At 42.1% G+C, this 23,365-nt stretch overlaps 1 protein-coding gene and 1 long non-coding RNA gene across 2 annotated transcripts in view; one reads left to right on the forward strand and one right to left on the reverse strand.

Annotated features, from left to right (window-relative positions):
* Positions 1 to 5,211, forward strand: part of LOC143830513 (uncharacterized) — a 19,847-nt gene extending 14,636 nt beyond the window's left edge. Inside the window, exon 3 of the long non-coding RNA XR_013228510.1 lies at positions 5,114 to 5,211. This is a non-coding gene — a long non-coding RNA (uncharacterized LOC143830513). The remainder of the gene's footprint in view (positions 1 to 5,113) is intronic.
* Positions 11 to 22,893, reverse strand: LOC143830511 (uncharacterized). Its single transcript, XM_077323111.1, has 8 exons — positions 22,730 to 22,893; positions 15,959 to 16,080; positions 9,555 to 9,693; positions 8,259 to 8,380; positions 6,199 to 6,309; positions 5,128 to 5,234; positions 2,675 to 2,765; positions 11 to 536 (listed from the first exon to the last, which is right to left on the reverse strand). Exons 1-8 carry the CDS (start codon positions 22,851 to 22,853, stop codon positions 420 to 422), a joined length of 933 nt encoding a protein of 310 aa, XP_077179226.1. The 5' UTR covers positions 22,854 to 22,893; the 3' UTR covers positions 11 to 419.
* Between the last annotated feature and the right edge of the window lie 472 nt (positions 22,894 to 23,365).

Below are 23,365 nucleotides of genomic sequence, written 5' to 3' on the forward strand. Positions count from 1 at the left end.
CAGATGCATCTTTTAGAGTACAGAATATTTATTTTAAAATTGATATACTACCTTGCTGGTTTACTATAAAGGTGGCTTACAAAAATGTTAACATAATTTGGTAACAAAAATATCTAATATCTATATCTATAAATGTATATAAAAAGCAAGTAGACATAAAACAGGAACAGACATAAATATACATAAAAACTAAACATCATCATATTCAGCACCTAAGAATTAAAAAAGACAAAATACATACAAAAATAGCATAGTCCACCAGCATTTTTTGTTCTGTGAGTATGGACTTTGCATTAAGAGTGACACTTCTCTGCCTTTTCATTTTATCCCCCAGAATGGGCTGCTGGCTCCACACTGATATTAAAAAAGAAAAGACTGCGGTATGAACCACAATTGTACAATTTGAATAAGTATTTATATTATAGAATCTTATACAAATAAATTTGTTTAAGTGCTTCTCTATCAGCATCTTCCTCCAAGAATGCATCATATAATAATGGCATTGCTTCTACCCACTGGTTGAGCTGAATGTCCACCTGAAAAAAATATGAAAATTAAAAAATATTAAATTAAACCTTCCATATGCGAATCTGCACCTATGAATATACAGCACTGTGTAGTAATGAAGAAGGCATGTTACAAAGGAAATCAAATCAAACAGTAAGTTTTGCAATAGAATTGTTAAAGGCTAAAGTCTGTTAAAGGCTAAAATATGTCTGGCTGCTTGAACACCTCGGTAAGGATTTGCAACTGCATCCTTGGTGGGACTCAGTCATGGAACTGCACACACAACCATGGAAAACTGAAAGATTTGAGTACTGGCCCATCTACCAATAAATCAGGTATAAGAAGCGTCCCTGCATCCACCCGATCTGTCAGCTGACCACCCTGGCATGGAAATGCTATAGGCTGAAAAGGGACCTTCTGTTTGCAAAAATATGCTATCCAACTGAGTCATAGGCCTTCCTGAAATTGATTTAATCTGGATGTTTGCAAGTTACAAAACTATGCAGCTGGTGAATCGTTTTTGCCAGACTTCTAACAATTTTTTTTGTTCTTTCACTGACTTCTCATTTCCCCCCAGTCCCCATTGCCCCCTAGTCCCCATTGCACTGTGTGTGAACGAGACCTTGGGGTCCTTGTGGATTGTAAACTAAACATGAGCAGGCAGTGTGATGCAGCAGTAAAAAAGGCAAATGCCATTTTGGGCTGTATCAACAGGGGCATCACATCAAAATCACAAGGTGTCATAGTTCCATTGTATACGACACTGGTCAGACCACACCTGGAGTACTGTGTGCAGTTCTGGAGGCCTCACTTCAAGAAGGACGTAGATAAAATTGAAAGGGTACAGAGGAGAGTGACGAGGATGATCTGGGGTCAAGGGACCAAGCCCTATGAAGATAGGCTGAGGGACTTCGGAATGTTCAGCCTGGAGAAAAGGAGGTTGAGAGGGGACATGATAGCCCTCTTTAAGTATTTGAAAGGTTGTCATTTGGAGGAGGACAGGATGCTGTTCCCATTGGCTGCAGAGGAAAGGACGTACAGTAATGGGTTTAAACTACAAGTACAACGATATAGTCTAGATATCAGGGAAAAAATTTTCACAGTCAGAGTAGTTCAGCAGTGGAATAGGCTGCCTAAGGAGGTGGTGAGCTCCGCCTCACTGGCAGTCTTCAAGCAAAGGTTGGATACACACTTTTCTTGGATGCTTTAGGATGCTTTGGGCTGCTCCTGCGTTGAGCAGGGGGTTGGACTAGATGGCCTGTATGGCCCCTTCCAACTCTATGATTCTATAATTCTAAAAGAACTCTTTACGGTGTGGCAAGAGTACCAAACAAATTCGTACTAGTTTTGCTAGAAATTCTATGTAGACACCATTGTCTAGAAACTATCAATTCCCTATCTCTCCCCATAAGTAATTGCAGATACTAATTTTAGCCTCTTGTTTTTAAGTGTCAGTAGTAAAGGGCCCCTTTACAGGGTTGCCTGATTTTACAAAGTCATCCAATCTCATTGTTTTTTGCACCTTAGTTATTTTATGCAGTTATTCTGAGTCTTATTTCATGGATCTTATGCCTTCTAGTGCAAGCAAACTAATTCCTATGCAAACTTCCCCCAAGCCCACTGATTCTAGTTAATTTAGGTCAGAATAACTGTGCACAGGTTTGCAGTGTAGCTATTACTCCTTTGGCACACCTGGAAGAAATGTTTTTGCTAACTCTGCCAAAGTTATCATCATCACTAAATGAGCTGGTTGTAGAAAGAGTTATCTGCAAATGCAATATGTTCCACATGTCCCAGCAGGTAAAAGTGTAAGAGTTGTAAAAATGCCAGCTCAGAGGAGAAAGCAAGAAAGAAGAAAAGTGGAATACCCAAATTCAGGTTTGCAATAAGTAAATACAATCTGCCCACTCCCCAAATAGAAGATCTTTCTTTCTGAAGAGGACAAGTTACAGATACAAATACTTTATTAATCCTAATAGTCAATTCTGAATATGTAGCCTGATCACCTTCACCCTTCTTATCCTTGGGAGCAAGAGTAAGACGACAATGCCTCCTTGAAGAAGCAAATGACAGATCAGCAACAAAACCCTTAGAATTTCACCTAAATTAAAATTGTTCTTTACATCAAAAGACAGAAAGCAAAAAGATTCCAAATACAGCTACTCACCTGAAGATCTGATAAAGATTCTGCAAGACTTGGAACTGTGACCAATAATGATCCTTTCTTTTTTACATTTTGACTGATAAATTCCCAGGATCTAGAAGAAATTGTTAGGTTATTAAAAAAAATAAATACAATAATTTTGAACATAATTGTTGCAGAAACCTAAATGTCATTTCAAAGCCTTATTTAAGGAGACTGGAAAGATTTTATAAGAAGGAGCTGTTGTACTGCTACCAAGCTTCTTTGTCAGTAATTACACATGAAAAATGAGGAACAAAGGCCAGACCTGTGTCAACCCCTAAGGGTCTTCCTCAGTGGTTAAGAAAGTTAAAATACAATATTAAAATGTAACATTAAATATTAAAACAAATATTAAAAGATTTTCAGGATTTTTCCCCACCTATAAAGCCCTAATATTATATTTGTATACTATAGGTCAGCGGTCCCCAACCCCCAGTCCGGTGACCAGTCCCAGTCCGTGGATCAGTCGGTACTGGGCCGCAGCTCCACCTCATCCTCCTCCCTGGCTGCTGCCTCGGGGGCTGTTATGACACTCTGTTGCCAGCTCATATTTGGTGCTCTCCAGCGACCGCCATGGCTGAGGCTCCCCCTTGGCATGGCACTGCGCAGCTGCTGCTGGCAGCGCCCCCCAGCAGGTGGTGGGAATTCAGGGGCGCCGGCGGGAAAGCAAGTGGAGCAAGGGCTCAGGCGGCGGCGATGTCCCTCAACAAAAAACTACCCCCCCCGGCCTCAGTAAAATTGTCAAGCGTTGACCGGACCCCGGTGATAAAAAGGTTGGGGGACCACTGCTATAGGGGGTCAAAACCCATCTGGTCTTTGTTCCTTGCATTTTTCATGTGTTATTGTTGATTGTATTACACAATATAAATAACTGAGATTTTATCAATGTTTTAAACTTTTATTATATGTACAGGATTATAATAAACTAGAAGATAAGCCTGATGTAGGCGAAATTCAGTGGGCACTAGCAGCCTGTGCCCCCGCCCCCCGGGGGGCCATGTTCCCCGCCTCGCCTGTTGGACGGCAGGAGAAAGAGAAGGAGGCCTGCAGGGAGGAGGAAGAGGCACGCAAGGGCCTGCGCGGACGAACGGGGAGGTGGCGGCTTGAAAGGAACAGAAGGCTGGCATGGGGGGGCGGCGTCCGAGGCCGCGGGGAAGGCAAAGGAGCACAGGCGTGGTGCTCCGGAGGCTTTGAGACCCGGGCAGGCTCCGGGCGCGTCACAGGGTTCAGAGAAGGCCAAGGAGCAGGGACGTGGCTCTCCGCAGCCTTCCCCGAAGCTTTCGGGCTCCGGCCGGCTCCTAGGCTCATCATAAGGTTCGCAGCCGCGGCGCAGGCTTCGTTGAAGGGCAAGGAGCATGGGCGCGTTCCTTTGTGCTTTGTCGTTGTGCTGGCGGGCTGGGCAAAGGGGAATTCCCCTTTGGCTGGGGTGAGGCCTCCCCCACCCGGCCGGCAGTCGGCGCAGGAAAGGCAAGTGTAAGGGGGGGGTGCATGGGTTGCTTACGGCGCCGTCAAAGAAGGCGCCCCCCCCCCAGGGCATTCAGTGGCTCCCCACAGCCAGCCGGCGCGTCCTTCGGGTTTCTCCCGGGGACAGGAGCAGCCTCACCACTTCTGTGACACGGCAAGGCTGCTCCCAGAGCTGGAAGAAGTGCGTGGTGTTCCCCAACCACCCGGCAGGGCCCCCCCAGCGTTAAAGTGCCTGGTTAGGGGAGAAGAGGCTGGGCCGGAGGACTCACCGCGTGGCCTGGCTGGTCTGTCTGCGCGGTGAGTCCCAGCCGGGCCAAGCTGCCAATGGGGAGCCGCGCGCATTAGCAGCTTGGCCCTGGATGGACACTCGGAGGGCCCAATCAGAAGCCACTTCGTGGCTCCTGATTGGGCCCTCTGAGTTTTTATCCTGGACAGGGCCTGCCCTAACTCCTCCCCAACAGCCCTTATCCTTTTATTTAATCTGCTCTGCTGGAGCGGTTAAAGATATTTGCATGTTGAACAATTTTTTTTTCCAAGTCAACTTTTAGGTTCCTAATAAACAAGTTTCTCCATCATGGCAACATCTCAAACCTTTGAATATCATAGTGGAGGAAAAATCAATTTCAAGGCTATTTTCAAAGGCACTGGGACGAAATATAAACTCAGAATTGTGGTGATGATCTTGGTTTTCTTTGTCCATTAAGTACAGAAACAAGACTTGTTGGATCCAAATGGAAAAATAATAGTTTACTCAAAAGATTTATATATAACTTCTCAGCCTAAAAAAGGATCTTTGAGATGACCTTCAATAACATTCAGAATTTATTTTGGTGTATATTTCAGAACTCTTTTCTAACTTTTTAATTATTTTAATAGAAAAATTCATGTTGAATATGCAATACAATACACGCTAGCTGTATTGCCAAACGTGTATTTCTGGTTTTTTTAAATGTCTAGGACACACAGCTTACCTGGCTTGTTCCTCTTTGTCAAGGAAATATTCAAAGACATTATTCATTACAACAGCGTCAGCATTCTGAAGAAGCAAAGCCTGGGTATGTATGTCTGCATTAAGCACCTGTAAGAAGAGAATTGTACAGCTTATTAACATGAAAGACTCTCATTGGACATAGGCACTCCTCATCACTAACACCTACATATTAGAAAAGGGCTACCTGCATCAATCTTTCTTGTAGGCTCTCCTCAGGGTCCACTGACTCATTTCTGGACTAAGCCATTACACACAAACACACTGGGAGATGATGATACATTTTGAGTTATAATGAGATTGGAAGGAGACAGAATGCTAGCAACATGATCTGAGAGTTAATTGAGGGCAAAATGGTAAAGGAGAACACATCTGCCGTATCCAAGTTACCCTCATGCCATTAATTGTTGTTACCACGGAACAGGCACTACCCAAAGTAAGTACATATCAATAGTGTATAGCACCCAGAGTAGAAATATTGAAAGAAAGACAAAACCATGGGACTCCTTAAATCATCTCACTCTCTGCTACATCTTGAGTTGTAGTCCTCACTCATATTCCGATTCTGTATTTTCCTCTAGCCAGCTTGGTGTAGTGGTTAGGAGTGCGGACTTCTAATCTGGCATGCTGGGTTCGATTCTGCATTCCCCCACATGCAGCCAGCTGGGTGACCTTAGGCTCACCACACCACTGATAAAACTGCTCTGACCAAGCAGTGATATCAGGGCTCTCTCAGCCTTACCCACCTCACAGGGTGTCTGTTGTGAGGAAAGGGAAGGCGACTGTAAGCTGCTTTGAGCCTCCTTTGGGTAGAGAAAAGTGGCATATAAGAACCAACTCTTCTTTTTTTTTACTTAAAAAAAGCTAATATCAGGATTGTTGCTGACATGCTGAGAACCAGCTAACTGATTCAGCCATATTCCCTCGAAGAACAGCTGTGTGAGGGTTTTATGCTACTTGTCTGAATGACAGAAGTTGATGTGTCTCTCCGGTCTATTGGCTAACTTGCAGTCTCTTTGAAAATAAAGCAAATGGCCAGATGTGCATCATTTACCTTTATTCTTTCATCCAGTTGATATTTGGCAACAATAACTTCTTGGAAGTGGCAAAAATCTGCATTAATTTCAACTCCATAGATCTGAGATGCTGAACTATAAAAGTAGCCCTAGAATAAAATTAAAATGTTTGAGTTTTTTTCCTAAATGCAAGACATAAAAATAAACTGTATTAGAAATGTATTTATTTTATTTTTTTATTTATTATATTTTCTTTCATTTATCAGTAGGATTTGCTTTGGGGCCTTCCTCACATAGGGCCATGTGCCAGGCTCACAGAGCTTAGGCCAATTATAGAAAGTTTATGCCCAAGCAGAATTTCTAACAAAATCCAGGTGAATGTTTCACATATAGGAATTTTTAACAAGCATCTGAAGCATTAACTCTTATGAATACTATACATTGCAGTTAATGGTTGACAGGGCAAGTAATACAAAACCCCAGCCTGTGAAAGAAAACTCACAAATCATACACCATCCTTGACTCATACTTTCATTATTATAGCTTTCTGAAACCTTTTAACCTTCTGGCAAGAAAGCTGTCTGCAGATAAAATATGGCCAATTACCACTTTTGTAAAGTAAGCCAAAGAATATGATGAAAAGTGTGTGTGTGTGTGTGTGTGTGTGTATCTTATGGATACTTTATCTTGAGGTATCTTGCATCTTAGCTTTGATTTTAGGATAAATCGCCCTCCCTGCTGCCGCCGGTCCCCAGCCTGAAAAAGGTTGGGGACCACTAATATAGAGGATGGAGCAGAGTCGTTCTCTCTTGCCCCAGAGGGACAGACCAGAACCAATGGGATGAAATTAATGCAAAAGAAATTCCATCTAAACACCCGGAAAAAGTTCCTGACAGTTAGAGCGGTTTCTCAGTGGAACAGGCTTCCTTGGGAGGTGGTGGGTTCTCCATCTTTAGAAATTTTTAAACAGAGGCTAGATAGCCATATGGCAGAGAGGATGATTCTGTGAAGATTCGAGGGGGTAGCAGGTTACAGTGGATGAGCAATAGGGTTGCGAGTGTCCTACATTGTATGTGTGTGGGGGGGGGGAGGGGGAGGGGGAAGACTAGATGACCCAAGAGGTTCCTTCCATTTCTGTTATCCTATGATTCTATGATTCTTTGCCTATATGTTTGATCTACTTTATGTTTAGTTTTAAAGAAGAAAAATATTATTTGGGTACATTTTATTATGTTTTCTTAATAAAGGGCCTAATTTTAAAAAAAATGAAGCTGCTTTATACAGACACTGTCTATTTAATCCAGTATTGTCAGTTATAAGTGACACTTCAAAGCCTGAGGTATCTTTCAAGATCCTTGGACCTGTACCTAAGACCTGTATCCAGGACCACCTCCATGTAAATCAATGTGCACTAATCTTTGTCCCATAGTCCTGCTGTAAAACCTTGAGGAAAAGACACTTAATAACTAGAGAGTTCAAAATTTACTGTTACTGGCCTAATAAGGTAACAAAATAATAAAAAATGCAATCAGACTTCATTCCGCACGGATAATGCACTTTCAATGTGCTTTTGCACCTGGATTTTTCTGCGCAAAACAGGAACATTTACTTCTAAAGTACTTTGATAGTACACTATCATATATGTGCAGAATGAGCCTAGAATTTCCTGGGTTTTCCAAAGTCTTATTGTATATAACATTCCTGAACAGAAAGAAGGTCTAATTATGAAGGAGAATGATTATATTTGACTTTAGCTGAATTTGCCAAAACTTCATTAAAAAAATGTGGGTGAGTACATCACTTTGGCCAGCTAATAGTTGACTGAAATAACAGTGTGCTGTAGTAATACCACATAACTGGCATACACTATAGCATCAGTGCTTACAGATAAAAGAATGCAGAATGTCAAAATCACTCCTCTGACCCTGAAGAATAAGGTCCACTACTGCCAGAGTCATTATTGTATGTAAAAATTTAAACCAGGGAGATCAATACATCAAATCTGCAGATCAAGAAAATAGTAAATGAACGAAAGCACTCAGAAAAGATCAAAGATACTTAATACATTTTTAAAACAAATTCCCAGATAAGGTTTTACCCCAAATAGCACTGCACCAAGCCTGGAGCCAACATCAACTACAACCTTCCCTGTCAAATCAGGTAGAACATGCCAGTAGAGGAATTTCAGTTCCATAAGGGAAAATGAATGGGAAATGAACTCTGTGGAATAAGCACAAAATAAAGGTATTGTTGGAATACTGATCAAACACTGTAAAATACAGATTAAAAGATGTCTTCCCTTCAGAATTTTCATGTCCTACTCATTGAGAGTATGACAAGACTACTCTCAATACCTGCCATGTGAAGATGTTTTCCAAGCTATTCCTAACAGTCTGCTATGACTTCAGATAGAAGGTTAGAAAGTCAATGGAAGTGATCCCATACTACTTGTGGGGTGGAACCTAAGTCCATGTGGGAAGGGAGAAGTAGTTTAATTCTTCCAATACTGCAAAATTTTCTCAGGATGATTCAGTCAAGGTATCATCTAATCTGCGTCAGTCCTAAATTCTTTGATTATTTCCTCAGTTTATAGATCAAGCAAATGGTTTAGAATCATTTTATTTTACACAATTACAACATGATTGTGTATAAAATGAAGTACAGGTTAAAGCCTGACCTCTTGTTGCTTCCTGACTTAGGAACTTGTTTGTTAAGGTGAAATTGACAGATGTCAGACAAAAACTATAATTAAATTGCCCTTTGGAAATTGGAAGCAGCTGCCGCTCTGCTCCATAGGATTTTTTTTAAGCAATTAGTGTAACTGAAGTGTCGTTTCATTCTTTACTATTGATCTGACACACTATTTTAATATTGATATGAGTGTAGATAAGTTACTATTGAATTTCGGTGACTTGGATATGTGGCAGCCTCAAATTTTGCTGCATTTTTAATTATTTGATTGCTGAATGAAAAGGGTTCACAGGTTGGTAGTGGCCTATGGGCCATACTATGGATGCCAGTACTTGAGCCTTTTTAACCAGTACATTTTTGGGGAAGAATGGAAAGCTGCAAGCATGCATTTTATGTTCAGTGTATTTTCTCTAACACAGGAGGAAGGCAACTAACATTTGTTATGATGCACTGAATGAACAATTTCCCAGTTACTTAGAAACACAATTTTTATGTGTTTCCTGTCATATTCAGGTGCTCAATGACAGCAGGCAACTTTCAGATTGTATTCCAGTTCAAAAGTCATTTGGATCTAGGAAATACCTTTCCTGCTGGTGAGCACAGTATTTGCAAACTCCAACTTCACTTCAATCCCCATCACATACATAAACCTCTGGGATCTACTGTTCAGACACACACTTCTCTGAGTGTATCACATGCTTACCTAATTGCGCTGTCTGATGAGAACCACAAGTTAGGCAGTAATTTCTGCTCATCTTTCCTTCTTCACATAAGGAATCAATAATTTCATCATCATAAAGGAATGCATCAACATGGACAGTGGGCTTTGCTTGCTGATGTAGCTGAAGAAGAACCATAAATATTGAGCAAATATTTTTAATATGCTATTTTATTTGATTTAGCTGTCTAGTGGCTCCACTTTTGGGAATTGGAAGGATGTGAAGTGACCTGAAAGAGATAGGGAGTGTCACTGCAGATCAATCATAGATGTTGCAGAGGGAAAATTTACAGAGCTAAATATCAAAATAGAAATAGAATAATGTGTAGATGACTTTTATTAATTCAGGGTCACCGGAGATAAAAAGCCCAGTGCAGATGGAGAAGTGATTTGGGAAGCCTGTACCTAAACTGAAATGCTTTTGTCATTTTCTGGGCCATGGCCATCATGGGTCAAGGTCCAACTTGTATGATGCTGTAGCTGTGTTTGAGGAATCCCTAACAACCCCTCTTTACACAGACGCTTTACAGGGGAGTGACCACACCTAGAAGAGATTGGAGCTTTCCCCTGCAATATCCAGGAGCAGATATAACTCACTACATTTGAGAAAACCACTCCAAAAGCCCCTGTAAAGTGTAGATCTCTGCGTTTTGCTGGATTAACTTCCTCCTGATGCTGACGTAGTACGGTAGTCTGTTGCTGATTGGTCAGGGCGTCAGTTCAAAGACTGTTGGTTCCTGGTTGCCATTTCCTTTGCAAGTTTTATTTTTGCCCTCATTTTTTAAGCGACTGTGCTTAAGCCCACACTTCTATATGATGAGATTTGCATTTTGGATTGTCTTTCCCCCCTTATTTGTTCAGGAAAAGAAAAATAAACAAGCTGCCTTGTGCTCCATCCCCCCCCCCCCCCGTTTGCTTTGGCTGTAGAGCCAGGAGACAAAAAGCAGGAAATAAACCCCTGTCCAGCCTCGTATTCCTTCGATGCCAGCTGGAGCTTCATGAACACTGCTCCCCTCCCCGCTCTAAGCTTTCCCAATCAAGTGGAAAGGAGATAGCAGCCACACAATTAAGTGTAGAATGCAGCCTATTTCAATTTGGGGGGGGGGGAGGCAAAAGACCTGGGTTCAGATCTATCTGAACTCAAAAGGATTGACAAACAGGAAAAAAAATGTAAGTGCAGAACCAGCCTCTCATGTGGGCTTGGTATTGTAAAAAGCCCTTTAAAAAGTTCAGTTGGCACCTTAAAGACCAGCAAAATTTCTAGCATATAATATTTCAAAAGTCAAAGTTCCCTCAGATATACTTGAAAGCTCATATTCTGGAAATCTTGCTAGCCTTTAAAGGTGCTACTGTACTTGAATCTTGTTCTTTTACTGCAGGCTTGCATGGCTACCCTCCTGTAACTAAAAAGAAAATCTCTGGATTGTTTCCTCTAGACTAGTGATCCCCAACCTGTGGGCCGTGGGCCACATGTGGTCCATTGACTGATTGGAGGTGGGCCGTGAAGGACGCCTTCTCTCCCCGCCCTGGCCCTTTACTTCACCCCCCCCCCGGCCCTTTACAACACACTTTGGGTGTCATTTTCTCCCATCACTCCCAGATGGAACTATCTCGTTGCAGAGAAACAAGCTCAGAGTTCCCATTGATTTGTCATTCTCATGAGTTAAAATTTCCATGAAAATAAAATGTTCCTTATGTTAATTGTTGTGGTGTGTCTGTATCTTATTTTGAAGGGATGTTTAAACATTACCATAGTGATCAGAGCGCGTTAGGGCAGTGGTTGAGAGTAGAGGAGTACTATCCCCCCCCCACCGGGCCTCAGTAAAATTGTCAAGCATTGAGTGGTCCCTGGTGATAAAAAGGTTGGGGACCACTGCTCTAGACGTAGGCTGTCTACCTAGTTACTAATCCTTCATTTTAATTTTTTTAATAACTTCTTACTTTAATGTGTAATCGGTATCATATTTCTGTAAAATTTAATCTCTTCCCTATTTCCCTTCAGGCATTAGCTCAATTTTTTACTGCTGTTTTGCATTTCAGAAACTGTAACATAGTGCAATGGATTTCAATAGAAATATTACTGAGTTTAACAGGGTATATGGAAAATAGGTTAGAGCAGACAATAAGCAGGAATAATTGGCTTGTGTGCAGGGGGAGGAAGTTCTTTTTTATACTCTACTTTTCTTTATCTTAAGGAATCTCAAAGCAGTTTACAATTGCATTCCCTGGATATAATCCAAAGGGGCATCTGTACTGATCTGTTGCAGCTAACACAAATGGGAGTCCTGTGGCATTTTACACTACAAAAATGTAGTTCAGCATAAGCTTTTGTGGACTAGAGCCCACTTTTTCCACATGTATTGAATCTGTAAAAACTTTCAAGGATTTAAAAAACAAGACAGTTGAACAGGAAACGTGGAGTATCCAGGTACTGTTTTCAGTACCGGTAGGGTTTTCAAGGCAAGAGACTTCAGAGGTAGTTCGCCATTGCCTGCCTCCACCTCATGACCCTGATATTCCTTGGAGGTCTCCCATCCAAATACTAGGCAGGATAATCCTTGCTTAGCTTCCGAGATCTGACAAGATTAGGCTTGTCTCGGTTATCCATATTAGCTGCCTATTAATAATATTAATAATTCCTTCTCCATTTCATTAGAATTTTGAACTTAAGATTACTGGGAAGCACTTTACCCTCTAAAGTGCGAGGCATATCTGCCTCTCATTTGCCGAAGTGTGTGGTGTCGGCCCCCCTGCCACCAAACCATCATTTTGCACCCATGATTTTTGTATAAGGATGCGTGCCAGAGAAAGAAAATCAGTATTTTTCAAATCCAGGGAGGACATACTTATCAGTATTCCTGATTACTTGAGTCTCCAATACCGGTTTAGCATTCAACACCCCCACCTCCAGATTTCAAAATTATGTTGTTGTTGTTAGGTGCGAAGTCGTGTCCGATCCATCGCAACCCCATGGACAATAATCCTCCAGGCCTTCCTGTCCTCTACCATTCCCCGGAGTCCATTTAAGTTTGCACCGACTGCTTCAGTGACTCCATCCAGCCACCTCATTCTCTGTCGTCCCCTTCTTCTTTTGCCCTCAATCACTCCCAGCATTAAGGACTCTTCTCCAGGGAGTCCTTCCTTCTCATGAGGTGACCAAAGTATTTGAGTTTTATCTTCAGGATCTGGTCTTCTAAGGAGCAGTCAGGGCTGATCTCCCCTAGAACTGACCAGTTTGTTCACCTTGCAGTCCAAGGGACTCACGAGAGTCTTCTCCAGCACCAGAGTTCAAAAGCCTCAATTTCTTTGATGCTCAGCCTTCTTTATGGTCCAACTTTCACAGCCATACATTGCAACAGGGAAGACCATAGCCTTGACTAGACGCACTTTTGTAGGCAGGGTGATGTCTCTGCTTTTTAAGATGCTGTCTAGATTTGCCATAGTTTTCCTCCCCAGGAGCAAGCGTCTTTTAATTTCTTTGCTGCAGTCCCCATCTGTAGTGATCTTGGAGTCCAGGAAAATAAAATCTGTCACTACCTCCATTTCTTCCCCATCTATTTGCCAGGAATTGAGAGGGCCGGATGCCATGATCTTTGTTTTCTTGATGTTGAGTTTCAAGCCAACTTTTGCACTCTCCTCCTTCACCTGCATCAAAAGGCTCTTTAGTTCCTCTTTGCTTTCTGCCATTAGAGTGGTATCATCTGCAGATCTGAGGTTGTTGATATTTCTCCCTGCAATCTTAATCCCAATTTGTGACTCATATAACCACGCCTTTCTCATGCTGTGCTCCGCATACAAGTTAAATAGGCAAGGCGACAGTATACGGCCTTGCCGAACTCCTTTCTCAATTTTGAACCAATCAGTGATTCCATGCCCGGTTCTCACTGTTGCTTCTTGACCTGCATATAGGTTTCTCAAGAGACACATAAGATGCTCTGGTATTCCCATCTCTTTAATAACTTGCCACAATCAAGGCTTTAGCATAGTCAATGAAGCAGAATAAATGTTCTTCTGGAACTCCCTAGCTTTCTCCATGATCCAGTGTATGTTGGCAATTTGATCCCTAGTTCCTCTGCCTCTTCGAAATCCTGCCTGTACTTCTGGAAGTTCTTGGTCCACATATTGCTGGAGCCTAGCTTGTAGGATTTTGAGTATAATTTTGCTAGCATGAGAAATGAGTGCAATGGTGCGGTAGTTTGAACATTTTTGACGTTGCCCTTCTTTGGGATTGAAATGTAAACTGACCTTTTCCAATCCTGTGACCACTATTGAGTTTTCCAAATTTGCTGGCATATTGAGTGTAGCACTTTTACTGCTACCGCTATACTCAATTATACAGGTCCATTATTCACTATGAGGAATATTTCCTGGGGAGGAGGGGAGAGGCAATTTTTCAGGCAAATAACAGAAGTATCACGACATAACCAATTTTATGGGCTCCTGAACCAGGTACCCCCAGCCATTTTCTCCATTGTTTCCACACTTTTTCCAGGGCAAAGAATAGTTAGACACACTAGAGCAAGCAACGACTGGCTGAAAGCATCCTAGTAGAAACAGAAGCAGGAAAAAAAATTTTCACCGTCAGAGTAGTTCAGCAGTGGAATAGGCTGCCTAAGGAGGTAGTGAGCTCCCCCTCACTGGCAGTCTTCAAGCAAAGGTTGGATACACACTTTTCTTGGATGCTTTAGGATGCTTTGGGCTGATCCTGCATAGAGCAGAGGGTTGGACTAGATGGCCTGTATGGCCCCTTCCAACTCTATGATTCTATGATTCTAAGCAACAAGCCCAACAGAACCAACATCAAACCAAAGAATACCAGTAGACCCACAGGAGAATGTGGCAAGTCCAATGCATCTAGTGTGAAAACAGAGAGTCCAAACCATCTGAAGACAGGGGAGGTAGCCCAGGTCAGCAGAACCAATGTCAAACCACAGAAGCCAAGCAAAAGCCACTTCCCACTCCCCTCCCTCTGTTGCCCAAGAAATCCACTAAAAGCACCTATCCCCCAGAATCAGGAGCTTTAAAACACCAGCCCCAGAAATTCCAAAATATTTCTGGGAATATTCAGGACTGGGATGCCACCAGTATTATAGAGAATGCCACATATCAATATTGATCCTTTATATATCTGGAGAATACCAATAAGGTATTTTCAGGTATATATTCAAACACCCATCCCTTGTTACCAATTATCATAGGCGAGGGAAGAACAGCTCTTGAAGGATAGGGAAACTTTTGCTCTGGGCAGCAAAAACTGAAATTTCCAGTTATTCCGGAAAGGAAAAAAAGAGCAATGCATCTGAAAGCTTCAGAGGGTGGCTATGCTAGTCTGCAGTAGAACAACTAAATTTGAGTCCAAGAGCACCTTAGAAATCAACAAGACTTTGGAAATATCATCAAAGCACCCTTAATCAGAAAACAGAATATCTGTAAGTAAGTAAAGTCGTGTCTTTCTGTTGGAGGTAGGGGACAGACACAAATATAATTTTGAAGTACATGTGTTTTACTGAGAAAAATACTAATAGTACCAAAGAGAGCAGCATGGCTCATTTGAACTTTTCCAGGAGGCAGCAGAGAGACATTTGCAGGGACTCCCACCATACGCAAAGATAGGAAGTATTCTATGCAGCTGTCACACTACATGAGCAGTCACCCAAACTATTTCAAGAAGCTTCCATGTGGAAGCTTATATATCAGAAGAGGCATGTGTGCTCAGTAATCCAACAAGACAGAGAAATGATCACAAAGAAGAATATCCATGAAGTGAAAGCTCAACAGAGAAGGCAGAGAGGAAAGAAGACAGCCACATGATATCAAGCAGATAGTCAACTACACATATCATGAAATACAATTGGAATATACAACCCAAATTCAGATTCAAATTCCCATGCCAAGCTAAACAGTCTTAGAATTGTCTATCCTACATTCTAAGCTATTGTGCATTCAGGTGGCAGTGTAAGAAAATCAAGAGGATCCATCTCATCCAGACATACAGGACAGTCTTTAGGGAAAAAATATTTCAGTTGCTTAGAGTTCACTGGTAATATATGCATCCATCATGGGCAATAAGCCACATCACTGCAAAAACTGGGCAAAATAAAGATGTCAGCAGACAATAAGAGCTGATCAAATTTACCAGGTCTAACCATCAGGACTGATTTGGACTTAAACAGTCTGGGGAATATCATACATCAATGCAAAGAGGCTTCCTTGGTCAGTGAACCTTATTCTTTGCAGTTCTCTATGTTGGAAACATAAGTCATTTCTCTGTTACAGGGGTCCTGAGAGTGATTTACTAAGGCCATTTATGTCAGCATTAGAACAAAGCTTTAGGAAGTACACAAAATCACTTGGTACTTTTACTACTGCATAAAAAGTGCAAAACTTACTTTTTTAATGGCAAAGTGCTCAGAAGCAAGCATTCCATCCGTGGGCAAAAAATGTCGAAGATCTTCAGCAATACTTCTGAGAAGAACATCATCGTTAGAGGACCTAAATTCATCAAAGTCATCTATAAAACAAAGATGGTTAAATAGTCATGCAGGTGATCAAATAGCAGACTTTTAATACAGCTGTAATTTGTACTTGGTTTGAGATGGCGCATTTTTGTTTGAAGGGCTGTTTCCCAACCTGGGGACTGGCAGTTTTCCAACTGGAAGAGGCTGTTGTTGCTCAGTGGTAGACTGCATACTCTGGATGCAGGAGATTTCAAGCTCAACATCAAAAATGGCTTTGAAAGACCAGAATGACAAAAACTTGCAGTTGCTTGTCTAATATATTTCTGACACACAACTCATCTTTATATCTTGTTCAAACAAAATATATAGGAATAACGATTGAGAAGATCATGGTAGAACAGAAAGAGGAATATATACCAGACATCTATAATCATTAAATATTAATGTGATTAAAACTCCACAAGTCAGGGTTTGATCTGTAGGCAGTTAGAGCATATATTAGATACAGATATGTGTCTCCTATACAAAGGCATCTTCAGCCTGTTTCTGGCACATGATAGGTACAGCACAAATTGAGATGGTAATGAAGCAATTATAAGCCCATTCCTGCTACCATGGGAAATTTTTAAATAGAAGGCATTGTCAATATTCCATTGTAAGACTAGTCTTTCAGGCCCATTCAGTTTACCATTTAAATTGATATGTGGGGGAGGGGAACTGTCATGCATGCTCTTCTGTACTATGCATGTTCAGTAATAAAATAAAGTTTGATTCAAGTGGGTAGCCATGTTGATCTAAAGTAGCACAACAAAATCAGAGTCCAATAGCACCTTTAAGACCAACAAAGATTTATTTAAGGCAAGAGCTTTTGAGTGCATGCATTCTTCTTCAGACTAAACGAACCACCATCATAATTGTGGAGATATAAGGCAAAAGCAAATTGTGGCAAATTAGTAAACTGTGTCATAATATCCAAATTAAGCCATATGATGCCATATGATAATTCTTTGCCAAAACAACTAATAAGTCCTTTGGAGTTCAGTTGTAGCTCACCAAAACATTGGAGAAATAAAACTACCCACGTTGGTAATTAATGGCAGACACTCTCCCAGTTGCTGGCCCCATCCATCTCCACCCAAGCATGGAAGCATCCCTGCAAGTGACAAGCTGTGCTGGCAACTCTCTTGTCCTGAGACCGGAGCGGGACCTCAAAGTCGCTGTTTTATTGTAAAGGAACACTCAAAACAATGACAAACCCTGGACTCAACAAGGACATAGTTTTTTTTTAAATCTCACTATGCATGCTAACCTAATTCAACTCTTATATCCACATTCCTTACAATCCCTTCTTTTTAATTTATTTTATTTCGGACAATATGACTGTAATGTGATGTTAGTAATACGTAATGTAATTTTGAATTTAAGTCTCTGGTCTCAGGACAAGATACATGCCAGCTCAGCTTGTCACTTGTAGGGATGCTTCAACCCCACCCTACCCTTCCTGTTTCAATGGTACTTTGTTGAAGCAAAAAATGCAACTGGCAGCCCTTCATCCCTGCAGTCCCTGGACCATATGGCTGTTTGTCCACAAGTACCCTTCAGTCTCCAGCACCAGTATTTTGGAGGTCTCAGGGGCTACAATGGGAAGGCAGGAAAAAACTGTGTCACTCCATATTATCCCCAGCCTATGTTTATCTCATCTGCCTGTAACTGTCAGGTCCAGACATAGCCAACCCCTCCCCAGTCATTTAAAGCTGTAAGAGGTCAGCCATCTGGCTGCTTAAAGGATTTGGGGGGTGGGGAGCTCAAGTTCCCAGGATGTGCTTCATTTTTAAAAGCCAAGTTCTGTTCCCCTTTGGATCTCAAGCCTGCAGGGAAAGCAATGACAAGCCTCTTCAGCTTAACTGATCTACTGAATCTGGTGGTCTGACACTGCTTTCTACTTGGCAAAGTTTTGCATCATGAGGGTAGCATGCATGCACAGCTCCTGATTCCTATGATTTTGTTTGAAACGGGTGCATACATTGTTTTAAAAAACAAAAACCCAGACTCCTCCTTTTATACAAAAAGTTGTTTAGTGTAACTTTTCCCTAGAACATCCATGTGCAAGACACCTGCTGTACTTACAGAAAGACATAGTAAAGGTTCAGCCTTCTATCCTTTCTTTCCACAACCAGTGAAAGCCAGGCAAATGGGGCAAAAAAGTGGGGTCACATACTTTCTTGAGGCACAAGAAAATTCACCACCCATCCCCACTTGTAAAATGCTACTTATTTTTTATTTTAAACTTTCTATACTACCCCTTGCAACAAAGGCATCTCAAACACCGTTTATGCACTGGGAACTTCACTGCCCCAGCTCCTGTGCAGGAGCACAAATCGGGAGCAGTTGAGGTGCAGGGGGCCAAATGCTCCCCCATCTAGGTACAGGAAGAGGTGGGGCAACCTGCCACGACTAAAACGCTAGTCTGCAGCCCGGCATGAAACCTCCAGTGCGTAAACGGTCAAAGTGATGTACAACACATTGGTATAAAATCAGAAGTATAAATATTCAATAAAAATATACAAAACATCAGACAGGATAAAAGTTTAACAGCACTAGTCCCATGGGAGGTGAGGAAGGTCCAGATCAGATGAACCAACTGCATTTCCTCTGGCCTCAAACAAAGGCTTAGCGGAAGAGCTCTGTATTGCAGGCCCTGTGGAACTGCGAGTTCTATCAGGGCTCTGATCTCCCCACTGCACCAAGCAGGAGCCAGTGCCAAGTGTACTTCTCTGGGGTTGGGGACCAGCTGGTTGGCATTGGCTGACTGAAGTGCTCTCCAAGCAACATATTCAGATAGATGGTCCCACAAATATACAGGTCCCAGACATGAATGACCTTGAAGGTTAATGCCAAAACCTGATCCAGAATTCAACTGGGAGCCAGGGCAGCTGCTGGAGAACGGTCCTTATGTGGGCCCTCCAACGTGAGGACCCCTGTGGCTGTGTTCTGGATCAGTTGAAGTTTCCAGAGCAGGGACAAGGGAAGACTATCCTACAGTGAGTTATGGTAATTAGGTGACCGTGGCCAGGCGCTCCAGGGCCAGTTAGGGTGCTAGTAGCTTGGCAAAGATGGGAAAATGCCAGTTGCACTATTCTCAGAATTTAAGCTTCCACAGATAGGGAAGCGTCAAAGATTACACCCAGGCTGTCTATACAATTGAAAGCTGTACTTGTCCAGTCTGGGAAGGTGCACTGGTCTGGATTTTTTCCTCCCCAGCCACAAGACCACTGTCTTTGAGGAGCTCAGCTTGAGGTGGCTTGCTTTAAGGCACCACCAAAGCTTCCAGTCACCTCTTCCTCAGCCTCAGGTTCGTATGCTCAGGGATTCTTGAGAGGCAATAACCTGCCCTCATCTCAGATGCAGAAAGACAGTAAGATCTGTTATCTAATTCCCAAGTATGCCCCCTATCTGCAGATATCTAAATCTTCAGAAAGGAGGCATACTTACCCAAACAGATTTTTCTGTGTATTTGGAAAACCTCTCTTCAGGTTTGCAGAAAAATCAGAGAAGTAAAAAAAATAATACTTTGTAAGTTTAGATCCCTTCAAATAACCATACCTGCTGTTTTTGTGAAGCTGCTCCAGGCCCTGCCACAGCAGCAGGGAACACTTGGAGTCACTCCTGGTCAATAGGGAATGTTCTTGGTCTGGCTATGGCAGCAGGGAACTCCTGGAGAGGCCCCAGGCCCAGCCACCGCCATGTGAAACACCAGGTTCTGGGCCTAGCCAGGATGGCATGGAACACTGGGAGACACTCCAAGCCCAGCTGCAGTGACACAGAATGATGGGAACCACTTCAGACCCACCTGTCACTGGGAGCTGCTCTGAGCTTGGAGTAGTTTGCAGGCACAGCTGGTACCACTGCCAGGCTTAAAAGCAGGGATGGAGAAGGGAAAGGGGGGCAGGAAGGATTGGTTGAGAAAGGGGGGGGGGGGAGAAATATGAGCATGTCGCCCTGGCCTGCATAGGAAGAACACTTCATTTCTATAATATATACAAATATAGTTATTATATAATTTGCTAAAAGTCTAGAGTGCCCCACTTTTATTCCACAAGGAATAAAAGTGGCATATATTTCTGTGCCTATAGCTAACTCTGCAGGACAGATTGAAGGAGGGGGCTTTGTTAGTTTTTATGGCTTTAAGTCTTATAAATTGTTTTAATCCACTGCTGTAAATCACCCTGATCATGCTTGTGAAAAGGAACAGTACATAAGCTTAATAATAAATATACATAAATAAGAATCAAAAGAAGAATCCCTAATTCTGTCTGAAATATTCTAACTGGGGGTATGCAATAAAATCCTAATTGCAGCAATTATCCAGGTATTTGAATTGTTACACTGAGGTAATGCTTGGATAATTTAATCTTGCTTCCATAGAGCTTAATCAAAGAGGAATCAGAGTAAGGATAGGAAGCAACTAGGCACCCCTTTGTCACATTTGGAGCAGGCTCAGTTAAGATCCTTCTCCCTCATAAAATACTTGTATTATGGGTGCTAATCTGTTGGAGGTCCCTGGCCCAAGGGAGGTTTTTCTGGCCTCGAAAAGGCTCGCTGCCGCCTCAACGTGCCTTCAGGGCAGCAGGGGAGGAGTGGAGTCCCGGACAGTACTTGCTGCTGCTGCCCCGAAAATGCCTGGTAAGATCTTGGCGAGCCTTTCAGGGCAGCGGAGGGAGGCACGGAGTCCTGGGCAGCACTTCCAGCCACCACCCTGAAAATGCCCAGCAGCTTTTTAACCATCTACCTAACTAACCATCAAGCATGCATATTATGTCACATTTTACTCCAAAGGTGGCTTTTGTGCAATTAACTAATGTAATATTAATTTATATCTTAGAATTTCAAAGGTTAAGTTTTAAATGGCGAATTGTATTCTGTATATATCAATTATATCTTTAACTGATGTGGTCCACCCTGAGTCCTCAGGGAAGGGTGGAATACATATATAGAAATAAATCAGGCACATGCAGAATGAATACCTCAAGAAAGGCACTGCAAAGTGTAAAATAGTATTTGCATATAGTTAATGATACAAGGCAAAAAGGCTTCATTCAAAAGGTTTTCATGAATGAAGTGAGCAGAAAGTAATGAGGCAGTAGTAAAATACCATGTTTCAGGAGTAGGCTTTTATAAAAGAAACTTGATTATAGTTTCTTGCTTGTATTTCCTTCGTTTTGCTGCCTTCTACTCTTTGAATTCATTTTCTGCATTGTATGTTATACATTAAATGTGTTTTCCCCCCACCACGTTGTCGTCTAATTTTGCAATGCTAATTCTATTTCAGTGTTCATTGGTTGCCTTATGTTGTTCAATTGTGTTGTTTTTGTAGTTCATAAATCTGTCTTCAGTCTCAGCAAGAAAGGTGGGCTAAAATGAAATAATAAATAAATAAAACAAGCATAAATTGATAACATGAGCAAAACAGAAATTGAGGAACAGATTGTTAAAAACATCAAGACAAACAGTAAGGATTTCTTCAAATATATCACAAGCAGAAAACCAGCTTGAGAGGCGCCTGGATCTTCAGATGACTAAGGAATGAAAGGAGATAGGGAAATAGCGGAGAAAATTGATTAAATCCTTTGTGACTGTTTTCACTCTGGAAAATGTGGGGCTCAAGCTGCTGTGTTTGGAAAGGGTGTCGAGAGAGGTGGTTCTAGCACCACTGGCCAGATTGACAACTAATTTGTCTCCCAGTCCAGATGGTATATACCCAAAGATTCTTAAGAAACACAAATGTGAAACAGTTGATTTACTATAGGCAACATCACTAAAACCAGCCTCATAGAGACTGGGGATCAGTAAACATTGCACTCATTTAAAAGAGAGGCCTACAGCAGATCCAGAAAATTACTTAACTTCATTTCTAGGTAAGTTGACAAAAAATGGACTTCGTTAGATCAACAAGAAGTGTTGTGGTATTAAAATCAATGTATTAAACATAGAGCAATAAAGCCTGCTGAGGGAAAAATCAGCATAATCTCTTAATGGCCCTGGAAGGGTTTCCAGAATGGGTAGGAGTTAATTTTTAATATATACTTTAAAAATGTTAAACATTTATCAGGTGATATGATCATATATAGTCATGTTGACACAACCCCTCCCCTAAAAATAGCCAATGATGGGCCTGGTGGGGGTGGGAAAGGGAGGTGCCTGGGATGGGCATGTACACAGCTCTGCTTCCCAACCATATTCTGCATTACTCCACTTCTGGGGTTTCCCTGAAACATTCCCTGAGGAATGTTTCAGGGATTTCATAATGGTAAAGAAGTTGAGAAAGGTTAATCTACTTGCATGCCGCAATCCTAAATAGACTTTTGAAAAGTAAGTCCCATTAAATCAATAAATTTCTGCTTTGGGCTGGCCTCTAAAACATTCCCTTTCCATCCTTCCAAATGAAATAAAAACTGTCCAACTGCCAAACAACCGGACAAAGCTACCCAATTTAGAATAGAATGCATTATAAAACGTGTCAGCAGCAACAGGATAAACTACAGCCACAAAACATAAAACCGCACAAAATAAAACGGTTTAATAGCAGCAATAAACTAATAATAATAATAATAAGGTATAAAAGATAATACACGAAACCCGAGCCCCTAGCCCCAAACACTTGCAACAGGTAAGTACAAAAACAAGAAAGGGAACGTCGCTTACTGGACGTTCTCATCCAATGCAATAGGCGGGGCACCTCTTCCGCGCGCACACCCTCCAGCACCTTCAAAATAGCCAGGCGAGCGGAGGAAAAATCCATCCTTATCAGCTTGCTCGTACTGCGCATGCTTGGGCGCCCAGCCTTTCGTACATAACAGGTCCGAAGGCGGGAGTTTACGAAAACCACGGGAACAGGGTTCTCGTCTGTTTACGCATGCGTGAAGTTCTCTCTCCGGGCCTATACGCGAAATTTCAAGCAGGCGGACACCGCCCCTCTCTTTTCCTGATAGGATAGCAGAAAAAAAAGAATCCCGCCCCTTTCAGAGCCGTCCTCTGCCGCGACCTAAAGTGTAGCCGGTAGGATTTGCTAAGGTGCGGAGCAAAAGCGTCGAGAACTGAAAATAAAAACCCAAATTTTCAAATGAAGTAGTCGGGGAAAAGGAGTCATTTTCATTGTAGAACTTCTACCGATGAGTGTTCTATGAAAGAATAAAATCACTGCTCAAATAGCTACAGAGCCAATGACTCCCCCCCTCCCCCGCGCGGACCCACGCTTAATTTACAGGCTAGCTGTGCTTCAGCTTTTGGAAACCACCAAATCCTCTTCTGATAAAAATGACTGAAGGTAAGAGCAGGACC

Source organism: Paroedura picta, chromosome 2 (assembly GCF_049243985.1).
Source record: "Paroedura picta isolate Pp20150507F chromosome 2, Ppicta_v3.0, whole genome shotgun sequence".
NCBI classification, from domain to species: domain Eukaryota; kingdom Metazoa; phylum Chordata; class Lepidosauria; order Squamata; family Gekkonidae; genus Paroedura; species Paroedura picta.